At 43.2% G+C, this 22,878-nt stretch overlaps 1 protein-coding gene across 4 annotated transcripts in view; it reads right to left on the reverse strand.

The window, feature by feature from the left end:
* Positions 1-22,878, reverse strand: part of LOC121886596 (adenosine kinase-like) — a 108,634-nt gene that overhangs the window by 42,857 nt on the left and 42,899 nt on the right. For all 4 annotated transcript variants that reach the window (XM_042396702.1, XM_042396704.1, XM_042396706.1 and 1 more), the window contains 2 exons: positions 19,934-20,106; positions 17,383-17,491 (listed from right to left, as the gene is read on the reverse strand). In XM_042396702.1, the coding sequence (XP_042252636.1) occupies positions 17,383-17,491; positions 19,934-20,106 (282 nt within the window). The remainder of the gene's footprint in view (positions 1-17,382; positions 17,492-19,933; positions 20,107-22,878) is intronic.

A 22,878-nucleotide genomic window follows, 5' to 3' on the forward strand; every position in this document is an offset into this window, starting at 1 on the left:
TTTTCTAATATTTCAAAGTGCTTGAGATTTCTAAGTGGAACAGGCTAAATGAAACACACGGGATGTACTGTAGAGTGCGTGTATCATCTCGAAATAATATACACATAGTACAGTACAATATGTGCCAGTGTTTGGAGACTGGAGAATTCCTCTTCAAAGACAAAGACATTTTAAGAAAAACCTTAAATTTGCTCTCCAACACGTCAGTCTGGTTGAAGAGTATCCATTACTTAATATACACCCACACTTCTTAGAGCTGAGCTGCAACATGAAAAATTACCACTTAAGGGAAAAATAAACGTGTAAAGCTGGTCTGAGGAGCAAGAGGTGGAAGGTTGCCTTCTAATTGCTGGAGGGGAGAGAAACCATGTTAGAGTAAACAAAGTCTGATCGATGGTGGGGATTATATCAGAAAGAGCCTTTGGCCTTTGGCCAAGACGAGCAAACACACTGGTCTCTGTCTCTGCTACAGATGGAAAAAATAGCCAAGGCAAGAAGCTGGTGAGTTAAAAGCATTATATTTCAAAGAAGGGGGGAGCAGATAGAGTGTAGTACAATGCCAGATATGACATGTAGCCAACTATATCACGTCTTGGCTATTTGTATCAGACAGAAATGCCAGTAGATAAGAGAGCGGTGTTGTGAGTTTGATGGAAGGCTGTTCCGGCCGAAGGCTTAGCTTTAGGTCAGGCTATACTCCCACGGCGCTGCAGTGCTGTGTGTGAAACCTCTCCATCACCACACGCACAAGTTCAACGCGCTGTTAGCTGGTCACGGCCGGGAAGAAATGTATTCTGTATACTCCCGGCTTCAATGTGGCAATTGCAATTCACATAAGCCACTTAAGGAAATCTGCAGAGGGAGAGAAAAAGGGTATAAAACTGAGAGGGGCTTACGAGTTATTGGAGCCTTTTAAACATGGAGGCTCCTCATCAGACAGGGTTTCCTTTTTTCACCAAGTCTTGTAAATGAGTTCACTCCATTGCCTTTAAAACCCCTGTAAAGGTATTAAGCCGGAAATAACATAATTCATTACCTCTGTCTGAAACATGTTTAACTTGATATAACACGAGCAAAAGTGCTTTGGTCTCAGTTGTAAGGATTTAAAAAAAAAGGCAAGCAGGTATGTGCAAAATGTAAGCTATTCTGTCTGGGATGTCATTCAGCACAAAAGGAATACTAATGACTTCTGAATCCATTTAGTGACTCACATCAATTTCTGATTTATATTAATGGCCTGTGTATTACTTTCTCCACATCCAGCAGGACTGTGTTCTGCTAAATTTCACCATAATATTCATGTCGATAAGCAGGTGACGACTTGGAGAAAGGACTGATTATATTTGCTAATCCCCAAAGAAATTAGGCGAGATTGATGAAAGCGTGCATATACTCCACACAAAGCCTTGGGAGTCTCTAAAAGCTGTTACCATGGTGGTATCCCATTAGAATAACAAACATTTCCCCTGGATGTTTAACATCGCTTCCCAGTGAGCACAGCCCTCCCTAAACCTCCCCTCTCTCCCTCTCTCTGTCTCTCTCTCTCTCTCTCTCTCTCAAGCACCTGCCTTCACATTTTCCACTTCTAAAATTCTACCAGCGGCTTGGAAAAAAAAAAGGGGGGGGGGGGGGTGAAATATGAAATGCAGTTACGAGAAAACTTGAGTGCCAAAAAAAGGACTTTTCTTCAAACCTGTAATAACTTTCCATGGGAATAGGGAGAAACTTAAAAAGAATAACACTTCCCCTTGATTTTCTACTCCTACCACTTTTTTAAGCAGGCAGTGAATTTCCTGGAGTGATAAGGGCTTAGCCAATGTAATCCTCAGAGGACCCTTCTCTGGCATGCCAGGAATCAAGAAACCTTTCCCTCTCTCGCAAAAAAAAAAAGAGAAGTAGAAAAAGACAGAAAGAGGGAGGCAACAGTAGGTTTGGGAACAAGGAGGAGAGGCAGCCAGCATGCCATCTCCCACACATGCTGGCGAATGCAAATTAGCATGTGTGGAAAGAGCAGCCGGACTCGCCTCAGCTGGAGATCAACAGAGGAATATTGATATGACAATGCAAGGGGCTTCCCTGACTCAGACAGCAGGGGCCACTGAGGATGCTCTAATTGGCCTCACGCAAAGTAAAAAGGGGTGGGGGTGGGAGGGGGGGGCACCCATAAATGTTTCACACAGATTGATTCATTATCAGTTTGCTCGACAGGCTGGGTGGGCCTTGTAAAAGTGTACCATCTTGAACTGGTAGCATGTAAGTCACTGTCACCGTGGCAGGACAGAATATATCATCCCGACCTTTCACTTCAGATATTGAAATGAGAGGCAGAAACATGACTTGCCACACTGCAGGACTACTACTCTTGCATTTCAAAACGCGAGAGTAGAAGGATAGTGCAATGATAGGTGACAGTGCAAGGGAAAACATTAATAATTTACGAATGTCTCCTCTGTCAGGATATGCCAAGCTATGATGTGCTGTCTTTTTTTTTTTTTTTTACACCAGACGTCAAAGCTTGCTGGCATGTTTGAGGTATAAATATTCTCTTGATTAAGGAGCTACTGCATGTGTCGCCATTCAAAATAGATCTAAAAAGCCCAATAAATCCATTTACTGACTCTAGTAACTGCTGGTTTACATGAATGACCAATTGATGGCTTCTGTATTGCTATAAAAGCATCCACATATCTACTGTAACGGTTTGCTACGTGAGAGGTCATAAAGTATTACAGCCAAACTCTCTTCCGTCTCCCAATGTGGTTAAACTGACTATTTGCTCAATGATAAACGTGCACAAATTATTCAACATCCCACAAAAACTAATCTGTCCGTTAAAAAAAGAACTGCAGGCTTCACAGACACGCAGAGCTGCTGAAGATCACTGGCAGCCATTTAAGAGCCGTGAGAAAGGCAGTTGAGCATTTCAGCTTCTCGCTGGGTGGTTGGTTACATGTGGTTGACACATTTGCATCTTCAAAGATGCACACAGACAAACTCAATATGTGTGAGAATGTCTGGGCGGCATGTGGAAAACCCCAGTCCTCTCTCTGAAGAGGTTTCCTCCCCCTCTCAAAGACTATACGACGTTTTAAGGTCCTTTATCTGTCAGGCAGTTGCTTCAGCAGCAAGTTGTAAACAAGTTGCTTGGACTGGATGCACAGAAAACTGTGTTGCTAAATACCGTGCAGCACTGTCTGCTCTGCACCAAACTGAAAAGGCGCTGCAGGAAGCTACAAATCAGGAGCCATTACACACCAACAAATATGACAGGAACAGTGCTGCACATTATTTGAGCTCCAAGACTCATTCACTCAGTGTCTCTTCCAATGAGCGTGAACAATGCAAGCAGAGTGTGCATTGTGCTGCAGAGCAGGAGACTGTTCTTCTGAATTGGGGGTAAATTACAAAAGAGGCCTGTGCAAATTAGACGTGATGGCTTCATAATACGTCTGAAGTGTCAGCTTCTCCAGAAACCTATCCCCAGGCTACACTCACGGATCGACGCTTTGAACTTCCAATTATCCCTGCCAAACCGCTGCAATCACCACGCTGTAAAACAATCATTCTAGCATTACAGAATGCACAGGATCAATGTTGACTCAGTTGTTGGCAATGACGGAGTTACCAAGTTAAAGAATGCTTTCCTAACACGATGAAGTTAATATATAAATACAAGGAACACATATCCACCTTAGCATTACACTTAACAAGTGTGTAAGTGTTTTCCTTTTAATGCAACTTTTGAATGAGGCCATAAAAGAAGATTAATATCTCTACAGTGTTTGTAGTGGTTTTAATCCTGAGAGACCATTTGTTACAGACGCAGGAAGAGGACCGGAGGGAAACAGCTGTATTTCAAGAGGAACCATCCAGAGCTGTGTTCGCTTCTGATTTTCATTTGGTGAGGAAATATATGCAAGTGCTCTCGCAATTCCATAAGATTGCAGCACAGAGAGGACTCATAAACAGAAACACAAATCTGTAACGGGATCTGGCATATGTGCAACTGCTGAGCAATTTCATCTTGCAATATGACCTCTTACTCATGCATAATTCTGCTTCCAAAAAGAAATAAATTACCTTTGCAATTTGGGACACCTCCAAAAAGGTGCTACTGGGTGCGGTTTGTCGACAATACATCGAGTTTGATTGTGAGCGCAGCAGACTAAAAGAGAAACTAAACCCAGGCGGGATGACCGGGGTCAAACACCTCAGTTGAACCGGAAAAAGTGACCACAACGGTTGAATAGAGTGAGACTCTGAGAATAAAATGAAGCCCCGAGGGAAAAGCTGACAGAAAGAAAAAAAAATGCTTCCTGTAAACACTGGCTAAGAATTATTTACTCACAAGGCTAAACATTAAAAGCGTCTTCTCATCCTTAATTAAGTCTTGTTTATATTTCCCAACGACAAGTGAGTAATATACATAGGATGTCTAGTGGAGATGCATCAATATTGTCTCCTCAACTGCGCTTGCTACATAATTAATATACACACTGACATGACATGGATATGATATGACAAGAGTATCAGAGGCGAGGAGTTAGAAAAAGAGCTGAGTGAATGCATTTTTCATGAACTGTAGCGCTCCCCAGCCAAAAATTCTAGACATGATGTTTCAGTTTCAGAGACGAAAAAGGGCACGGAGGGCAAGAGAGGCAAATATGTAGCTGTATGAAAACAAACCTGGAATTTCATATGCAATTGCACTCATACTGATGTGTCCACATCTCTGATCACACATCTAGAGGTCGACTTTGATCGGCCTTGCATCTGCCTCTGGGCTATAGGAACGGGGTGCTGTTAAAAAAAAAAAAAAAACTGCAAATGTGATACAACATCCTCTCATCTTTTTACTTCTACTGATGTCTCAACATCTGATTGGCTGCGGCGTTACTGCAGCTGCTGATACTTAATAAAAGTGAGAGCTGGATTTCTTTAAGTGTCGCGTTTTCCATTTCTTTCACCCTTTCTCCTCAGATTGTCGAAGCTATAAATAGCCCCAATTTCTAGTTCTGTGAAATAAAAAAAATAAAAAACCCACACAGGTGTAGAGCAGAATTCATTTCGCAGTGTATTTGGACAGAGCTGCTGTGCTCTGTCACTGGGAGGGGGGCCTTACAGGGGCCATTCCTCCTCATTCAGAGCCATTACCACCCCACTGTCACTGTCAGTCTGTCCCCTCACCCATCACGGAGCCCAGAGCAGCCCCACAGCCCGTCTCAAACCTCACAACTAAATCACATTCTACGCACAAACGGCCGGGGCCGTGCAGCATCTACTGTATCTAATCTAATCTGTCCATCTCCTGTGTCCCTACACATGCACATCAACACACACACACACACACCATGTGTCTCTGGGAAGGCAGGCTAACATCTCAGCACCTCAATCATGAACATTTCCGCTGTGTGTGGTGAAACAAGAGTCAGTAATGCAAATCAGAAATCAGGATTTGCCTTCACAATTGGGGCTTTATCAGCTCATTAAGAAACAGGGAGGTATCGCTGAAATGAGCATGCAATATTCCCATTAAAACCACCAAAGAGAGAGCACTTAGAACATATCAACACAAGTCCTTGGGAGAGAGAGGGAAGCAGCTGTGATTGATAAGGTTACTATCTTGTCAGCTAAAAAAAAAAACACCTGGGGGAGGCAGCAATTTAGCAGAAAGAACAGAGCAAATGTTCTCAGGTGGCCCTGATGGCCACTTGTCTGCCCCTCAGTGCTATAATGCCCGACACAAAATGGCACATCTTATTAAAAATTTGACAGATTTATTATTACAGTTGTTTAACCTCTTTATAATCAAATCATGTTAGGGGTTCAAGGAGACTCTCTCCCAGTGAATTACAATCATTTTAGCTTGATTTAAATTCTCCCTGTGTGGCGGAGGTCCAGTTATCCCACGCAGGCACATATCCTGTTTACGTTCACCATCATTCAGAGTCAAGTGTGCATGGGGGCTATTTAAAAAAAAAAAAAAAAAACAAAAAAAAAAAAAATCAAGAAAAAGAAAAAGAATCAGGCCACTTTTTGCACTTCAAGTCTGGCAGTATGTAAAAAACATGATAGAAAACTGCTTTCACAGTGATTATAATTTGTCAAAGGGAAATGATAGGGTACAAAGTTAGTATTCCACCCTCCTCTGGTCCACCATAATAGTCAAACCTAACACTCATAGATCTGGCTGGCAGGATACAAATTTATCACTATTAAAGAGAGTGGGCAAAGCCACATTAATCCCACAGTCACTGTGTGATAGACCGGGAGGGTGACGTGCTGGCATATTGTGTTTCATGTACAGTAATTGCTGCAGCTCAAAGTGCTCAGAGGTGACATCGTAGCGTACAGTATGACGATGAACGAAGCATGTCATTGGGCCTGCAGGGAGAGGACTGTCATTAGCTACAGGACGCTGATGATTGAGTAACACTCTCTTAGTGCTGCAGAGGAAAAACAACCGAACGCCTTCAGCAAAATCAATACAGTTCGAGCCGTCGGAATGCAAATAGCGACTATTCTGGCTGCATGACACGGGATGATGCACCATTACTTATTCTGGCTCCATTCAATGTCATCATTAGCCTTTACAGTGTCAAATCCGCTCAATAAAGGGCATTATTTCCAAAAGGATAAGCGCTACATTAATCCTTTTATGCTGCTTTCAGCAGGATAGAGTCTCCCATAGCTAATATTAATGTGCTAGGTGTCAAGAGTGAGATGGCTAATCCTGATAACTCAGGATGTACAGTCAACATTGCAGATGGCTATCTGCCCTGGACTAGCACTCCTAATAGGTGCAGGAACAGGATGTGCTTTTAAAGCTGCACTTCCCGAACGTCGTCTTCAAAGAAAACGATAATTTTCAACGGGGCTTTCTGAACTGAGAAGATAAGCCAGAGAACGGGGGAGGACAAAATAAAAATGATGCTCGCCTCAGAGAGGAAAAATAGCTTCCTGATATAGTCCTAGCTCCCTCTTTAAAGCTGACACCTAGAACATACAGTTTATCAATTATACATGAAGCCAGAATCCATCTTCTGTTGGCAGCTTGTTTGGATCTGGCCCGAGCCCTCTGAGTAGTGAAATGTGTCTGGGAGCCCCCATCCCTCCTGTCGCCTTTTTCCACTTGCAGCCTGTCCTTAAATCAATCCCTTTTTAGGCCTGAATTTATTTTTCCTGTAACAAATCTGTCTTGGCAAATGATGTCACATAAGCGGGGAGAATGACAGCCTGATGTCTATGCGGGGAACATCAACCTTGCTCCAGCAGCCTCCTCCCAAGGTGAGTAATCATGCTGAGGAGCGGTGCAGTGTGTGGATGCCAGCCAGAGTCCAAACAAACCCAGAGTCTGTTGCTCAAGATAAACAAACCAATTAGGGGGAAGGCATGTTATTCCTCAGTTGGTGGGATATTTGCTAGATGGAAAATAATCAATGCATTCTTATTTCCACGGGGTGAAGCCGAAAAGTCCTGAGCAGAATAAAATCTGGGCGGAGAGGGAGAGTAAAATTATTCATTAGAAAAAATAAATAATGGGACTAAACTACCTACTAGTCATGTAATTAATCCATGCAGGCTCAGTGGAGAGAGGAGAGCACAGAGGGGAAGATTCATCATAGCTTTTCGCCCCTCGCTCCCAGGGATACATGCCCTTCTTGTGTGGATGAGTCAGCTTACATCTTCTGACAATTGTGAGCCAAGGGCTTTGTCAAAATGAACCACAGTTATTGTTTTGATTGGTCCCCCCTTGTTATGTAGGGAGTGCAAACTGCTTTCAAATGTGATTGCGCCACAGCATCTGAAAATAAGGCACGCACATATAGAACATCAAAAAGGGAGATGTCTGCTTTTTATTTACCGAGGACAATCATTTGGCACTTTGGCACTCTCCCTGGCCTCTCCTCCGCACTGGAACAAGCAGCCCTATCAGTAATTGCAGGGAGTGGCCCCATTGGCCAGCTGAAGCATTAGACGACTGGGCTCACGGTGCGTGACATTCAAGCTGGCCAATAACGACAGACATGCTAATCAAAGTGGCTCTGGCCTCCCCATCACAGTGCGACTGGAGGACCTTGCCCGGCCGGGGTGGATGTGCAGCTGCTCTGGCTGCATTTCCACCCTGCCCCCTCAGGGCCTGGGCACCAGGCTAAACCACTGGCACAAGAGTTTAGATGCCGGGGAAAAAATAAAAGTGGCAGAGGCTAACAACGCCACACATGAAAAATAAATCACAGCCAGCTTGTTAGCATGGCAGGAAGAGAGGGAAAGAGGAAGAGAGAGAGACAGAGAGAGGAAGGGGAGGGGAGAAAAAAAAAGAACTGGGTTAAGAGATTTAATGTGCTGCTGAAAATCTGACACTTGCCAGAGGTCCAAATGTTCCACCAGAGCAACGGCAGCCCTGCCGGCTAAGTCTCTATAAAGCCTCCAAAGCTGCTTACAATATACACTTGAGAAACAATAGATAAGGTCAGAATACTAGCCTATGTCTGACTGGGACCATGTATGAAAAATAAACACTTTCCCCTGCATGTGCTCATGGGAGCCTGGTTATGTTTTAAAATGGGGGAGCAAAAGCATAATTGGTGGGAAAACAAATTTAAATTTAAAACACATTTCCTGCATTTTTACACCACCTCACCTCTTGGATTAAGTCATGAAACAGCCACCTGCACTAGTCTAGATTAGTTAGATTGAGGGTGCTATAAACCAAGAAAGTGTCAAGAACAGAAGAGTATATAATTGGGTGGATCAGGACAGGAAATGATTATCATAAGAATGGCCATTTCATATTTGAAATTATATTTATAAAAAACATTATGTAGCCTAAAATGGTAGTAGGCTGCAGGCTACTAGGCCATCTTCAAGGTCAAACAAGGACAAACAATTTATAGAAATGAAATAGCCTGACAACACATCACAATATGATTTGGATAATTAAACATGATTAAGCAATGTTAAACCTGAGGGTCGCTATTCTCAATACTCACAAGGCCATCTTCAAAGTCTAACAATTGCAACAAGGTACAAACAATTTGGATAAATTAAATGGCCTCACAACAACTATCTAATTCCAATCCCACCTGTTTACTGTACACACAGGTTCTAGTAGTAGCTGTTCTCAGTACCATCACTAGCTTATGTAGTTGCAATGTTAGGCAGGAATGAATAATCATAACTTCAAAAGCAGATCATTTAGCTAACACTGACTCGCAAATCAGTTCGGCATTTCGGCGACAGTACAATCCTTCTTTTAGCTAATTCTAAGTTTGGCTGGAGTCAGTGGGCCAAGCAGGTTCATTCATCATACACTAGCCTGTCTTTTCCTATGTTCTATTTTCATTCAATGATCGCAGTTAAGCTAAATGGCATGTTTCTCACCTTTGTAAATGGTCAGACTCCTGTGTAGGTTGACAGACTGTGACTGACAGCCAAAGCATGCTGTGTCAAACGAGCAACGACAGGTTCGACTTAACCAACTCAAGGAGTAGTTCAAAAATTTGTGATTTATTTTCTTACTTGGTTTTGTCAGTTGCTGAAAATAGTAAAATAATCACTGATATAGGCTGCTTAAATATAATCACCTGCATTTGGGGATGCATTTGCTCCACTTGCTCCATTGTTCAGATGCTTATGCATGTGCTAACTCATAAACATGCTAACTGAAACCGACAGAAGGCAAAAAACAGCTTGACCTGAAACTATTAGTCAATGTAAACGCGAATGTATCAACAACAATCAATGAGAGTGGTATCAATGTTCTCATCTAACTCTTGGCAAGATAGCAAATACACCTATTTTGTCAAACAGTTTGACGACACTTGTGCGTTTTAATAATACATGTCCCACAGTTTTGTTCAAAATTCCACATGTCAACATATCAACCAGTGAAGGCGGCAAACACGCCTTGAGAGGAGAAACTCAGTGTATCACCGCAGCCCAGTAAACCGTGGACTGAGACAATTTAAGGAGTCACGAAATAATGAAGACTTAAAAAGGCAGTCAACATGGTAATACTAAACTTATGATCGAATATTGCTGCAAAATGCCTGCATGCACCGGCTTTTCTCGCCCACATCACATCCAAAAGACGCATGTATCGTTTACTGTGAATCCTTTGTGCGTGTGTAGACGATCTGAATTGATATACAACGACTTGTTTACAAGTAATTAAATTTCCATTCTCAGGTCATGTGTTGACAACTGAGCAATCTCCATCTGCTGAGGAAGAACTACAGATGTATTTGAAAGTTGAGATTTTCTTGGGCCGGGGGTGGGATTGGGGGCTCAAATTTTTGACCACAATGGAAACAACTAAACAGAGAGGTAACAACTATGCAAATACATCCAATGGCAGCCATAAATAGTATCAAAATTGAGAGTTGATATAATAAAAATCTTGGGGATTATAACTCTAATGAATAAATTATCAAATCATTACAAAAATATTATATTATCCTCAGAAGTCATTAGTCTCCTTTAAAAAGGGAAAGGAAAAAAAAAATTACTGGCAGTTTATAATGGATCCAGGCCAAACTGGCAGAAGGAAGATATGCACTGGCTTATTACAGACCATAAACAAATTACGGCGACATAAAAGGGAAAAATGAAACCTTGCAGAAGGAAACAATTCTCCAAGAACAGTGTCCAGCATCTGCCGCACAGAGACGCACATCTGCGGTGATTCTTTGTTGGCCAGTTTCAGAAACTGTCAAGCTGACCCGAGTGCTGCGGATGGTTTGCGGTGAAGAGAATAATCCAGCAATATTCATTCAGTCGAAGCTTTATGCTCCAGCGTGATAATATAACAGCATCTGACACTTAACTCTACTCGCTATCTTCGCCCAGGAGACACACTATCCTAAAGCGTCTGCGGTTCCATCATGTGAATCTTAATCAGATACTTAGCCAGTAGAGCAGGTTTTTACTCTCCCTGGTGAGAGTATCAACACATGGCCATCAGGCACAATTCACTGCCGCAAAGTGGCTATTTATTTTCTGCTCAGCATTACTTGACAAATAATTACTCAGTCTATTCAATTAAGCCGTGGAACTCGCACAAATGGCCACAACATCCCAGTGTAGGACTGAAACATTATTCTACTTTCTATTTTACAACTTGGTCTCATGAATAAAAAGGCACACACAAACGCCGGGTGCTTTGATGCAGAGGGAGCGAGGGGACAAGGTGAAAGAAAGTAGAAATATCATTAAGTCTGAACTATTTCATCCCCTGTACAGTGAGGCAAAGGAAAACAGACTTGTTGCCGGTGGAGCAGATGCACACAGTAATCTGGGGTGAAAGGACATGGTGTTTTCCCAGCTGAAGGAGAAAAACTGTTTTTACAAGGTAACGTGGGTGTACGAGGAGAAAGCCACCGCATGCTGGTAGAGTAATATGGACTACAGCCTGGAGGCCTGCCAGAGTCCAAAAACGTGCACCCCTCCACCTCCCCACCCTCCCCATCCCACCCCAAAGAGAAAATTACTCAAAATACAGTGGATTAAAGCATTTTTTTTCTCCTTGTTGTTCAAATTAGGGGGCTGAGAATAAAGACTCCCAAAATAAAACCAGCACAGCCCTGCCAACTTTTAACTATTTCCACACACATTTCTTACAAAAAAAAAAAAAAAAAGAAAACAAATAAAAAAATAAATAAACTGCACAAATAAATAAATCTAAACTAAAATAGATGCCATTCAGCATTCAGTGTAATGAGAACTTACCCATGGTGCTCTCCTCCATTATAAGAAAATGAGGTGAACTTTGACATCCTGTAAACTTACTCATCCACAATTAGAGATATATTTGCTTATACAAAGCTTACTGTGTTTATATTGCAGTTAATCAAACAAATAAATGGAACAATCAACAGTGGTGGTACGTAACAAAGTGTAGTATATTTACTCAAGTACTGTACTTAAGTACATTTTTGGAGGTACTTGTAATTTACTTCAGTATTTCCATTTCCTGCAACTTTGTATTTACACTCCACTGCATTTCAATGGGAAATATTGTAATTTTAATCCACTTAATTGATTTTACATTCGAAATTTTACAGACAAATCATATGATCGTCTTATATGATGCACTGTCATAGATTAAAGGGCAAAATCTTACTTTAAGCCCCCCTATTTAGCATTTACTGTATAAACAGTATATAAACAGTTAATAAATGGTTTATAACCCACTATAGTGCTTGTTTGCAGATATATATTTATATTTGTTGGCATCTATAACTCATCCTGTAGAAGCTGGTATATAAACAGATAATGATTGACAATACAGGAAAACACAGTTGTAATAATATAACATATGATATATTATTACAAATAATAAAAATTATAAACTTGAATTGAACTGATTATGTCTTCATAGAAGAGTCATCACTTGACAAATACTGCACATTAACAAACACTTACACTCTTTGTATCTCCACATCATATGTATGTTTGTATACTGCTTCCAAATGCTAAATACGCAGCGACATCTCAGCCAGCTACAACATTAAAATGCATCAGTGATAATATAATGCATATATAATAATATAATCAACAACTGTTAATTTTCGCATCTACAAAATGTGACTCATTGCATTGAGGGATTGCTAGCAGAACATAATGTTCATGTCATGTACACTACTATTTTCATTCAGAATTCAAACACTGAAATAGTGGACAGTAAATATAGAGCACTATGTAGTAAATAGGGAATGTTTTCAGACACATTTTTCTATAAACATAAACTTATTCCCTTGAGGATTAGATGCAACAATCACACAATTGATTCTATACATAGTGGCTTTAAGTAAAAATTAGACTTTTACTTTTATGGAACATGTTTACAGTGCAGTATTGCTACTGTTACTTGAGTTAAATGAAGGATCTGAAAACTTATTTCACAACTGACATCACGTAGTAAAACCAAATCAGGAGTAAGGATAATTGTAAACAACCTAAATAAATCCTGCAGAAGACTGAAAGCCACAGAATGTCTCAGCAGCCAGCGTTGTTTGGCCTCTCCACCCTAATTTACCACGCTCCGCCCACTCAGGCCTGCAGGGCTGCGGAGCTGGCTGATCCTCCAGCAGGGCCAGGCCAGCCCATACATCCCACTGGCACGGGACGCCCCGCCGAGAGCCAATCACCAAGCCTGCACTCCTGACAGCTCATTACCACTCAATTAGGCAGGTGCACCTCCATGCACAGCCTTCTGACAAATACAGCCCTCCCAGATGCATGTTTAACATTCGAGAGAATTATATAGTGACAGCAAACACTAAACGCCTCACCCTTATCACTTGATTGCCTCAAGATTGAAATCCTATAATTGGCCCAGGCCAGCGGGAGAAAAAAAATAAAAGGCCAATAAATATGATGCAGTCGGCTTGTAATTGAACAATTATGAATTCATATTCATAAGATGCTTGCTGGCAATTACAAAATGCCATCTGATTAGGCGCAATTTGAAATGACATTGTTCCATGCTAAAGACACTGTGGTGTCAGCCTAATAAAGAGAAGACACATCATAGCAGTTGCTCGCCCGCCGACATGACCTCCAGAGATGGGAGACATGCTGACACAGTGGCTTGGCCGGTGACGGACAGGACTTGGCACCCATCGCTCTTTGTCCCCTAAACCTACTGCTCACACTCACTCACACAGAAAAATAACACCACCAAGGGTTGACTTTCAAATTTTAACACCAGTGGGCACAGATTGTGCGCATAACAAAACACAAGCAAGGCGAAAAAATGTTGATCCCTTGAGAACAGATTCTAATCAAGATGAAATGATTTACAAATCTATTTAATAAGGCTTGCCAGAAGTCAAACTTGGCATGTAAATGCGGTGGGGATTAAATTTCATCGGCAACCAAGACTGTAACTGATCGCCTGCAGACAAAGGGGGAGCCTGCCAGTTTTTTTCTCCCCCCTCCACTTCTCTTCCCTCCCTTCCTCTTTCTCTCCACTGCCTGCATTTTGCCTCGTGATCCCTCCCTAGCTATGTGGAAGGACAGGGGCAGTGCAGAGTGGTGCAGTACAGAGTGGAGAGGAAAGAGAGAAAAGACAGAGAAGGAGAGGGAAGGAGGGAGGAGATGGTGACAGAGGAAGGGAGGAATTTTGGAGATAAAAAGCAGTGGTGAGAGGAAAAGCAGAGGAAGAGAGGAGGGTAGGAAAGAAGGAGAGAGGAAGAGAGGGAGAGAAGCTCAAGGTCAGCGTGAGGACAGTGTGGTCCTCTGAGTTGGACAGAGACACAGCCGCAGTCACCTCTGTGCTAATCAGCCCTTTGGCTGGCTGATGAGGTGTCAGTTAGTTGTGTATGTGGAAAACCTCTCCCTTTGCTTTTTTGGCTGCAAATTGCAGGGGCTGGTGGGGCGGAGTAACAATGTGTGTGTATGTGTGCCACTCTGGGGTGTAAGCAGGCTGACGTGCTGCTTGTGGTGCCAGTATTGCGCTTTTTTTTTTTTTTTCCTGCTTTTGCCCTCCCCTTTGCCTCTTTTCCTTGCATATTATGCTACAGTGACTGAAGCTGAACTCAGCTTTCCCCTGCAGTGAGGGCAAGAATACAACTGCCAATTAATGCTATATGCAGTGTGCCAGTGTTAACAGTGTGAGGCATTGCTACTTCAACTTGCTGCGCTGTTTGAAAAAAAAAGGTGGGCTAGCTGTTTTTTCCGGGTGTGGCTAACCTCTCAGAGGCTAACGGTGATTGCGCCGTTAGCTTAGGGCATAAAGGAACAGCTTCCACAGCTGTGATCAGGTTTGCGACCTAACAGCACTGCAGCTTGTGTCTCATTGGGTGAGTTTTGTGTATCAGGCCAGTTGGCAGAGATGAGTGTCTCCTCCGTCTATCCTTGGGTTATTTCTGACCATCTGTGCCCAGTCATTAACAGGCCTTTTCACAGTCAATTGTCTTGTTCGTCTCCCCACTTCTTCATTTCTTCTACTTGCTCTGTGCATGACCAGGAGATGAACCAAGAGCCAAGAGCATCTTTTTTTTTCCTGCATGTAAATGGCATAAGTTAGGAGAGGCCATTTTATTAGCTGGGACTAAGGAGAGCTGTGGAGCCATAGGTTAATTCAAAGTGGCATCATGGAGGATGCATCAAGCAGTGGAGATCAAATTACAGGGCAAAGCGCTCAGTGGTAAGAAAAACAAGCCAGTGGTATGCTGCAGAATGTGTGCGTGCACACTGTGTGTGTTTAGCAGCAAGTGTATGTGTGTCTGAGAGACCGGAGAAAGAGGGGGGTGAGTGGGTGGGGGGGGGCAAAGGAGACAGCAAAAGGAGACGAAGAGGAGGAGGGTGGTGTCCACAGAGGGCCAAGGGGGATGGGGATGGAAGGAAAGTGGGAGTGAAGGGAGGGGTGGGGGGTGGGGGGGGGAGGCTAACTGGGCCAGCGAGCACACATCACCCCCACCAATTAGAGTCACTCATCTCCCCTTCACACAATACATCACCCTCCATTTCTGATGTTTACAATCGTCGGGGAAAGAAATAACTGTAAACATCACTGCAGCAGCAATGGCATTCAACAACAAAAAATAGATATCCTCTGCCTGAAATGCGTTTAGCCATTCCTTCTTCCCCCTCACGCCTTTGTTATTGGTCTTTGTGCAATGATTTGCCTAAGGACCCAGATTTCCTAGCAACAGCCTGCCACCAAACATTTGGCAGGAGTTCAACATTCTCTCTCTTTGTGAGAAATGGCAGTGCTGCCTCCCTGCTCTGCGTCTGCCACCAGCCCTGCTGCTACTGCTGCCGCTGCTGCTGGAAGAGCCAGACTGGCTGCAAGAGCCCTCTAATAATTCTGTTTTCATCCAATCACACCACATAGTAGCAGGCACCTTGAGAGACTCTGCCAGGAATCATCAATCACCTCTTTAACACACATGCTCCGACAAACACCGACGCACGTGCAAGCAAATAACATGCTAACATACACACATGCGCGCTTTCCGGTAATTAAATTTACAGATTAGAGTGTACAAGACCGCGTGTACCACCCAGCAGCCGTTTTAATGAAAATCAACAAAGCACATTAATACACAGCAGAGGTTAGTATAGTGTGTGTGAGAGAGAGAGGGAGAAAATGTACAACCTGGCTGTAAATTGGGTAAATACATCTGAGTGCTCTCGACAAGGTTAATGGAGAGAGGAGGCCTTAGTGAACACCGGTCTAGACACGCCACACAGTATTAAGTGGGAATAGCTGTGGCAGTGTATCTGGCTAAGTACTTTAGAAGTGCGAATGGGACTCTAATAAAGCGAATGATCCCCCTGTTTTGACAAAGAGGCCCAGGAGGGACGCTGAACACCCCGTTTGAGATTCCAAGCACTGACAAACACCCATTTGTGGTCCTTCTATCCCCCCTCAAATCCCACGGAAGCTTTTCCCTGCGCACAAGACTGTCGGATGTGGGCAAAACCCAACTGCCAATTTGCAGAGGATGTGCCGTGTTTGCTAATGTGGAGCAGAGGCTAAAAATGAGACCACACAAACTCTGGAGGATGGACTGACTGATCTGCTTTCTGGCACGAGCACTGACAGCTTTTTTTTTTTTTTTTTTTTTTTTTTGGTGTTTGTTTCTGCGACTGGGCGGCTAATTATAAAACCTCCATCATTATTGCACTACAGTACTCTCATGGTTTGAGGGCTTGTGGGCAACAGGGGAAGCATTGTGTATTTCACTTGGGACAATATGCCAAGGAGTATGTTGATTGCTTGGCTGTAATGCTGATTTATACCGATAATGACCTGCTTAAAGATGTGGAATGCAGTGCAGTTTCAAGGCTATCATATTGACTTGAGATCAGAGAAAATGTTGATCTGCTGGAATTAAATGTAATCCCAAACAGTGAAACATGAGCATGGCAGGCCATCCTACTCCAGAAGCTGTAAGTGAAGACATTACCTCAGTGGTACAGCTTGAGTGTGTGTGAATGTCGTAGCGCACATCTGTCCTCCTCAATCTGTGCGTGTGTGTGTGTGTGTGTGTGTGTGTTTTGTCTGTGAAGGGAATATTGTGTAGGAGGGGGTAAAGCCGAATGAACTTGCATAATCAATTTTCACACTTTCACAGCACCTGTTGGCTTGTCTTCACATTAAAAGAAATGAATGAATGCATTACATGTAGAACAATTTCACACTGTACTGCAGCTTCGTGCACAAAGACGAGGGGAAAATGGGGAGAATGGAGCTGTATTGTCTCAATAGGTAACATAGCTCATTTCACTTGACAAAGGATGAATGGATATATTGACAATGCAGAAGGCGCGCTGAGGCATTTCCTGAATAAAGCCTCTTAACATTTTGTCCTCTTCTGGCAATAGAGTTGGGGAGTAGTCATTTTGAATGTACAGGGTCTCACTTACCGCAATATAATAGACCTTGGCTTTCTTCACCAGCTCCCAGTTGCTGTCCAAGTCCAGGTGTTTTTCCTTTTTGTAGCAGTTTGCCGCCGCCAGGTTAGCAACAAGGGACCTGCCGAGACAGACCCCATAAATCTTCCACCTCGCTTATCATCCATCTTAATTTTGTCTCAAAAACATCCCTAAAAACACTAAGGCCCCAGACTTTCCTTTGTTCTTTCAAGATATAAAAGGGATGATAATGGTTTTTTAGAATGTCTGAAACAAGGTGAAGTAAAGTCGTCTGGATGTCTTTATCTTTCTTTCTTTTTCTAAAATGGGTTATCTAAAACACCAAGAGAGGAGAGATTAAAATAAACAGGGGGATTTTCAAGACCAACAATGAGCCACCTCCATATTATTCATATTATCATATCACCTGAAAAAGTGGTTGATTGTTAACAAAGGTGTGAAAACAACAGAAATGCATTACTAAATGAACACTTGAGTTGAGTAGTGAGTGGTGGGAGCTGGAAAGTGTAGCAGGTGGCATTATCTTAACACAGCTCATTAGCCAGTCCTCGCATGCTGTCTCTTTATGAGCGACCATCAAAATGAATGCAACCATCATCGCTACTTAGGGGAAAACTGTTAGGCGACCATATGACAGGAGGGTGCAGCAACAGGAAGAGGTAGCTTCTCACACAGCTAGAAAAAGCTGCAAAGCATGGTTAGTGTCAAAGAGAAGAGTAACAGTGTGCTAAGTTGATCGGGGCGTGATGACGGAGGCTACGGTATGACAGCAGGATTGGGACTGCACATGACCTGAGCTGCAGTAATGGACTCAAAGGTTAGAAAAGCTATGACAGTGTCATGGCGGAGTATCTTTACTGAGGCAATCCAATAGACATGAGAACTGCATAGTACATGTTCTCTCAAATAACAGCTAGATCTGATGATGTAATGCGTTTAAGAACTAAAACTGTAATACTAAAATATGCAACTGGAGAACTAAAAATAGCAATATATATCTGAGATCTTGCTATTTCTTTTACAAATATTGGTCAAACTGGAAGAACTGTTTTTATATTTATTTTTTTTAGGAAAATCCTGCATAGTATACCTTTAATGATACAAAGTTGAATAAAACAAAAATCTCCATAAGCAAACCTCCTTGTAACTGTGGTGAAAAGGACTTTTCTCTTTCTCTTTTCTCTAAAACTTGTCTTCACGGCCAGCTCTTGTCCACTGTGTATCCTCCAACCAAGTTTTTCCATTTCACTTTTTTTTTTCTTTTTTTTTTTTTTTTTTTTTTAACCAAAACTGAACTTTTTTCCAGTCTAACGCATAAAAGTAACCATTTGTTTTATGGAACTTGGAACAAAATGGTATGGTAATAAGTGCTAAGGTTACCTTACAGACTCTTTTTTTACTCTCACTGGAACTTATTACACATCATGATTATCAGTAAGTTCTTTAAACAATTACAAATTAAATATTAGCACAATTTATTGCAAAATAACATTAAATTGTTCACAAATTGTAGTGTAATTTTATTTTAGAAAAGCTGATGCAAAGTGAGTCATTTTGGGCTGCAATTATCACAAAAAATCCTGGAGGGACTGACTGATTGAACCTTTGATTACAAGTGTAAGAACTGAATAAACTTATTTCCTAATGCCTAAAATGTGATTATTCAACATACAGTATCTTCAGAGACTGGAACTCAAATTGTCAATTTGAGTAGGGGAGGTAGATTTTTTTTTTTTGAAGACCTGCACTAATCAAAGCCTGGGGGCTGTGACACACTGGTTCCCTGTCCTTCAAAGCCATCACCCTTCCAATCTGGCCCTGCAGGCGACCTTTCCTCTGGCCTCCTGAGCTGTCTGTTAAACACCTGTAAGAAATATTACAGAGCTCGTCTCCCTGAGCACGGCATCTGACCTTTTCAGGTGTCAGTACCCACATCAAACAAGCCCACTAAGACCATTCAGCAGGGCCGGCTCCCAGGGCGGTCGAGGTCCAGCCGCTGACTGACTGACAACTCCAGTAGCAGCAGATGAAGGGTTGCAGAGGAGGGGAGTGTTTAGAGAAGGAGGTTATTGATCCACACCTGGTCTATCATGAACTGGAGCCCTCACTGTTAGTGATATTTGTGTGTGTGTGTGTGCACGCGTATGTGTGTGTGCGCAGGGTTTGACCTCTGCTGTCTCAGACGAGCTGATGATGATGCTGGCGTGAGAGTCGCCAGAGACGCTAAAGCCTCTTTTACAGCCGAGGAGGCTGACAGGTGAGAGCTGGGATAGCCCAGCCATCTCTAACACATTGCTACTGTCAGCCTATAGATGGATGACAACCCACTGAGGCGGCAGAGACTGAGTGGGGGCCTGGAAAAACATACTCAAGCTGTTCTTTTTCCTTTTGATGTGTGAGCCGAGCAATGATTCCCTGTTATGACTTCCAGCCCCGAGGAGTCAACTGACTGCCTGAGGATGTAAAAATGAACTAAAATGACTCTTTCGAATCTGAGCTAGAGGGTCATTTCTTGGTCAAGGGTGACTGAAAGGTGGCTAACCTATTGTCCCCGGTGATACAAGCTGCACAGGTTCCAGTCGGCTCCTCGTTTTGTTCATAGTAATGGGCATCGACATTGGCTTCGTCTGCCTTCTTCTTCAGGATTTCCCCGAAGTGGTCGGCACCGATGCACCCGAAGAAGGTAGCCACCTTGTGGGGTTTCTGGATCATCCACTAAGAAAGAGAGAATACAAACAGCAATTACAGTGAGCTCAGTTTACAAAATATAAGTCTGTTTGAAGGGTCAAGTTCAGCTAAGGCAGATGGCATACAAACTGTAGCTTCACAGCAAACATACTGCTTGTGATATATGAGGGCTGCGAGCTGTCGTAAACAACCCAAGACCAATTCCACTCCGCACAGAGGCACTATTCTAATCCAAGCACTCCTTCCTCCCTGTGTGCTAAAAACAGTCTCATCTCCTTATTTACTCAAACCCCATAATTCAAGGCTCCATCCTACTTATGCAAACATAGACTCTGTGTGTGTGGATGTGTGTGTGTGAGAGAGTGTGTACCTGCTACCACAGGACACGCCCCAAACTGCTCGTCGACCATTTTTTGGTCTCGACAGTTCTGATGTACTCAGTGACTTTTACCTGATGAGAGAGGGGGGCTGCTCAAATTCTACAGCGCTCAGGTTTAACCTCCAAAGATTTATTGACGTACAGTACGTGCTGCTGTTTGCTCATTTTATTGCAGCCTCCTGTTTTGTTGCTGACGGGGGCCCCTTGTGAATGAGATGTTGCTGCTTTCGGGGATGACCTGTATATGTGTGAAATTAATCATTTCACACGACCAAATAGCATCTCGGTAGGGGAAGAAAAATGCATTTTCATCACCCATCCTGAGATGCTCTCCCGTTATTCTGCGCTCCCCCCCCCCTTCTCTGGTCTCCAGGTAACTAGTTCAGTTGGAAAAAATAAATAATCAAATAGAAAAATAAAATTACCCGGGAAAAAATTCATTACTTCTAGCAAGGCTCAGGTGTGTTTTCAGACCAAGGCTGCCAATTTACAAACACAGCTGATCAGGGAGAGTTTGTGGCTTTTGCCTGGTAAAACTTGGGCTGCAGCTAATACTTCATTATCCATTGATCCCTATACATTTTGCTTGATAAATGACTAACTAGTAAACGGTTATCAAAATTATTGTTGACACAACATTGAATCCTATCAAAATTTTATTCAGATTAATCAATTAGTCAACTAATTAATCTTTTGTTGATTGTTTCAGCACTAGCGCCAGCAAAATGAACAGTAATAATGCCACATATGACTGCTGCATCTGGGACTGCGAGCGGGCCTACTGCGTGTCATCTTGAGTCACGGTTCAGTCATTCAGCCGTGCCCACCTCCGCCCCTCCCCACCTGGCTGAAATACACAAACACACAAACACGCACGCGCAAATCCACAGCGAAAGCCGACAGAAGCCAGCTCTTCTTCCCTAACCTCTTGCTGCAGGCACCTCACACTTATCAAGGTCACTGGCTCGGGTACACGTCAAGTCCAATCTGATTTTCCCTTCGCCGTGATGAGCTCCGAATCCAAGGTTAGGAGCTGCAGGCTGTAAATAATGACAGCGCGGCCCCTCCATTTGCAGGCCTCTCAGGTGGGAATAGAGAGGGCCACTCAGGGGCCCCCGTCCCTCTGATGACAGCATGGTGAATCACAGTGCAACCACCGACCTCACAACCATATCCCCGCACCCCCCCCCTCCCCCAACTCAACTCTCCTGCCTCTTCCACCTCCTCTCCCTCTCTCTCTCTCTGACCGTCGGCTGTACTCTCACTGCCAGCTCAGCTTGTCATTTTACAGGGTCATTAACAGACACACATACACTAACATGTGCATGAGCACACAGTGCACCCACGCAGGGAAAAGGCTGACATACACACACATATACACACACATACATAGAAATCCTCTCTGGTGCCACAGAAATCATAACTCCCTCCCTTCCTAAAAAAACCACCCTTGCTTTTGCCAGAAGCTGCTCTCCTACTCCAATAAACATAAAGTAGCAATAGATAAGAAGAAAATGTCTTCATTATGAGCATGTAAGAAAATGTATCTTGCAGGGAGTTTTTTTTCTTCCTCTGTGGTGTACAGGAGCGGGGAGTTATATCAATTCATTTCCATCCCTGGCACCCTGCAGACAATCCCTCTCCATTCCCAGATTATGTGAGATAATACCTCCATTATGACAAAAGCACTATTCGCGGGGTCGCCGAGAGGTCAACCAACCCTGCGCTGGGTATTCATGCTTAGTCACATCCCAATTATACCGCAGTGGCAGAGGCAGAAATTGGCAAATGTACATCAAGGCGCTTCATTACTGAGGGCCGCTCCAGTGAAATTAAGCAGCAGATGAGAGAGAGTGAGATTTGCCCCCAGGCGGCATGTTAGAGAGAGAGAGAGGAGGAGGAGGAGGAGGAGGAGGAGGAGGATGGGAAAAAAGAGGGAAGCTGAAGTAACAGATTTTTCTGAAGGTGCTGGGAGCTTGTATCTTGCACAGCAGCTCATGTATATTTACTTAACTAGTGAGAACGCCGGTCCCCAAAGATTAATAAGTTCCCATGATACACCACAGCGACATATCTCTAGGTACATTTTAGATACGGAAGGGAAGCCTAATACAAACAAGTGAGAAAAATATCCCTGAAAAGCAGGGGGTAAGATGCTGCACAGGCATACTAGCTAAAGGCAAAGTGATGATAAGTATACATTATGTTAAGTGGAGAATAAGCCTGCCGTCTCTTTCTGTTTGGAATCCATTTACCCAAATAATCTCACATCCCCACCCACCCAACACTGGCCCCCGGGGCCCCCAGATAGCTATTAATTATGACATCTCATGGTTGCAAGGAGCCCCACTTGGGGAGCTGACCTAGGCCTGCTCCTCAACATCCAGCAGCTGCCACTCTTCACTACGGAGGCAGCAGCT

Source organism: Thunnus maccoyii, chromosome 20, assembly GCF_910596095.1.
Source record: "Thunnus maccoyii chromosome 20, fThuMac1.1, whole genome shotgun sequence".
NCBI lineage: Eukaryota > Metazoa > Chordata > Actinopteri > Scombriformes > Scombridae > Thunnus > Thunnus maccoyii.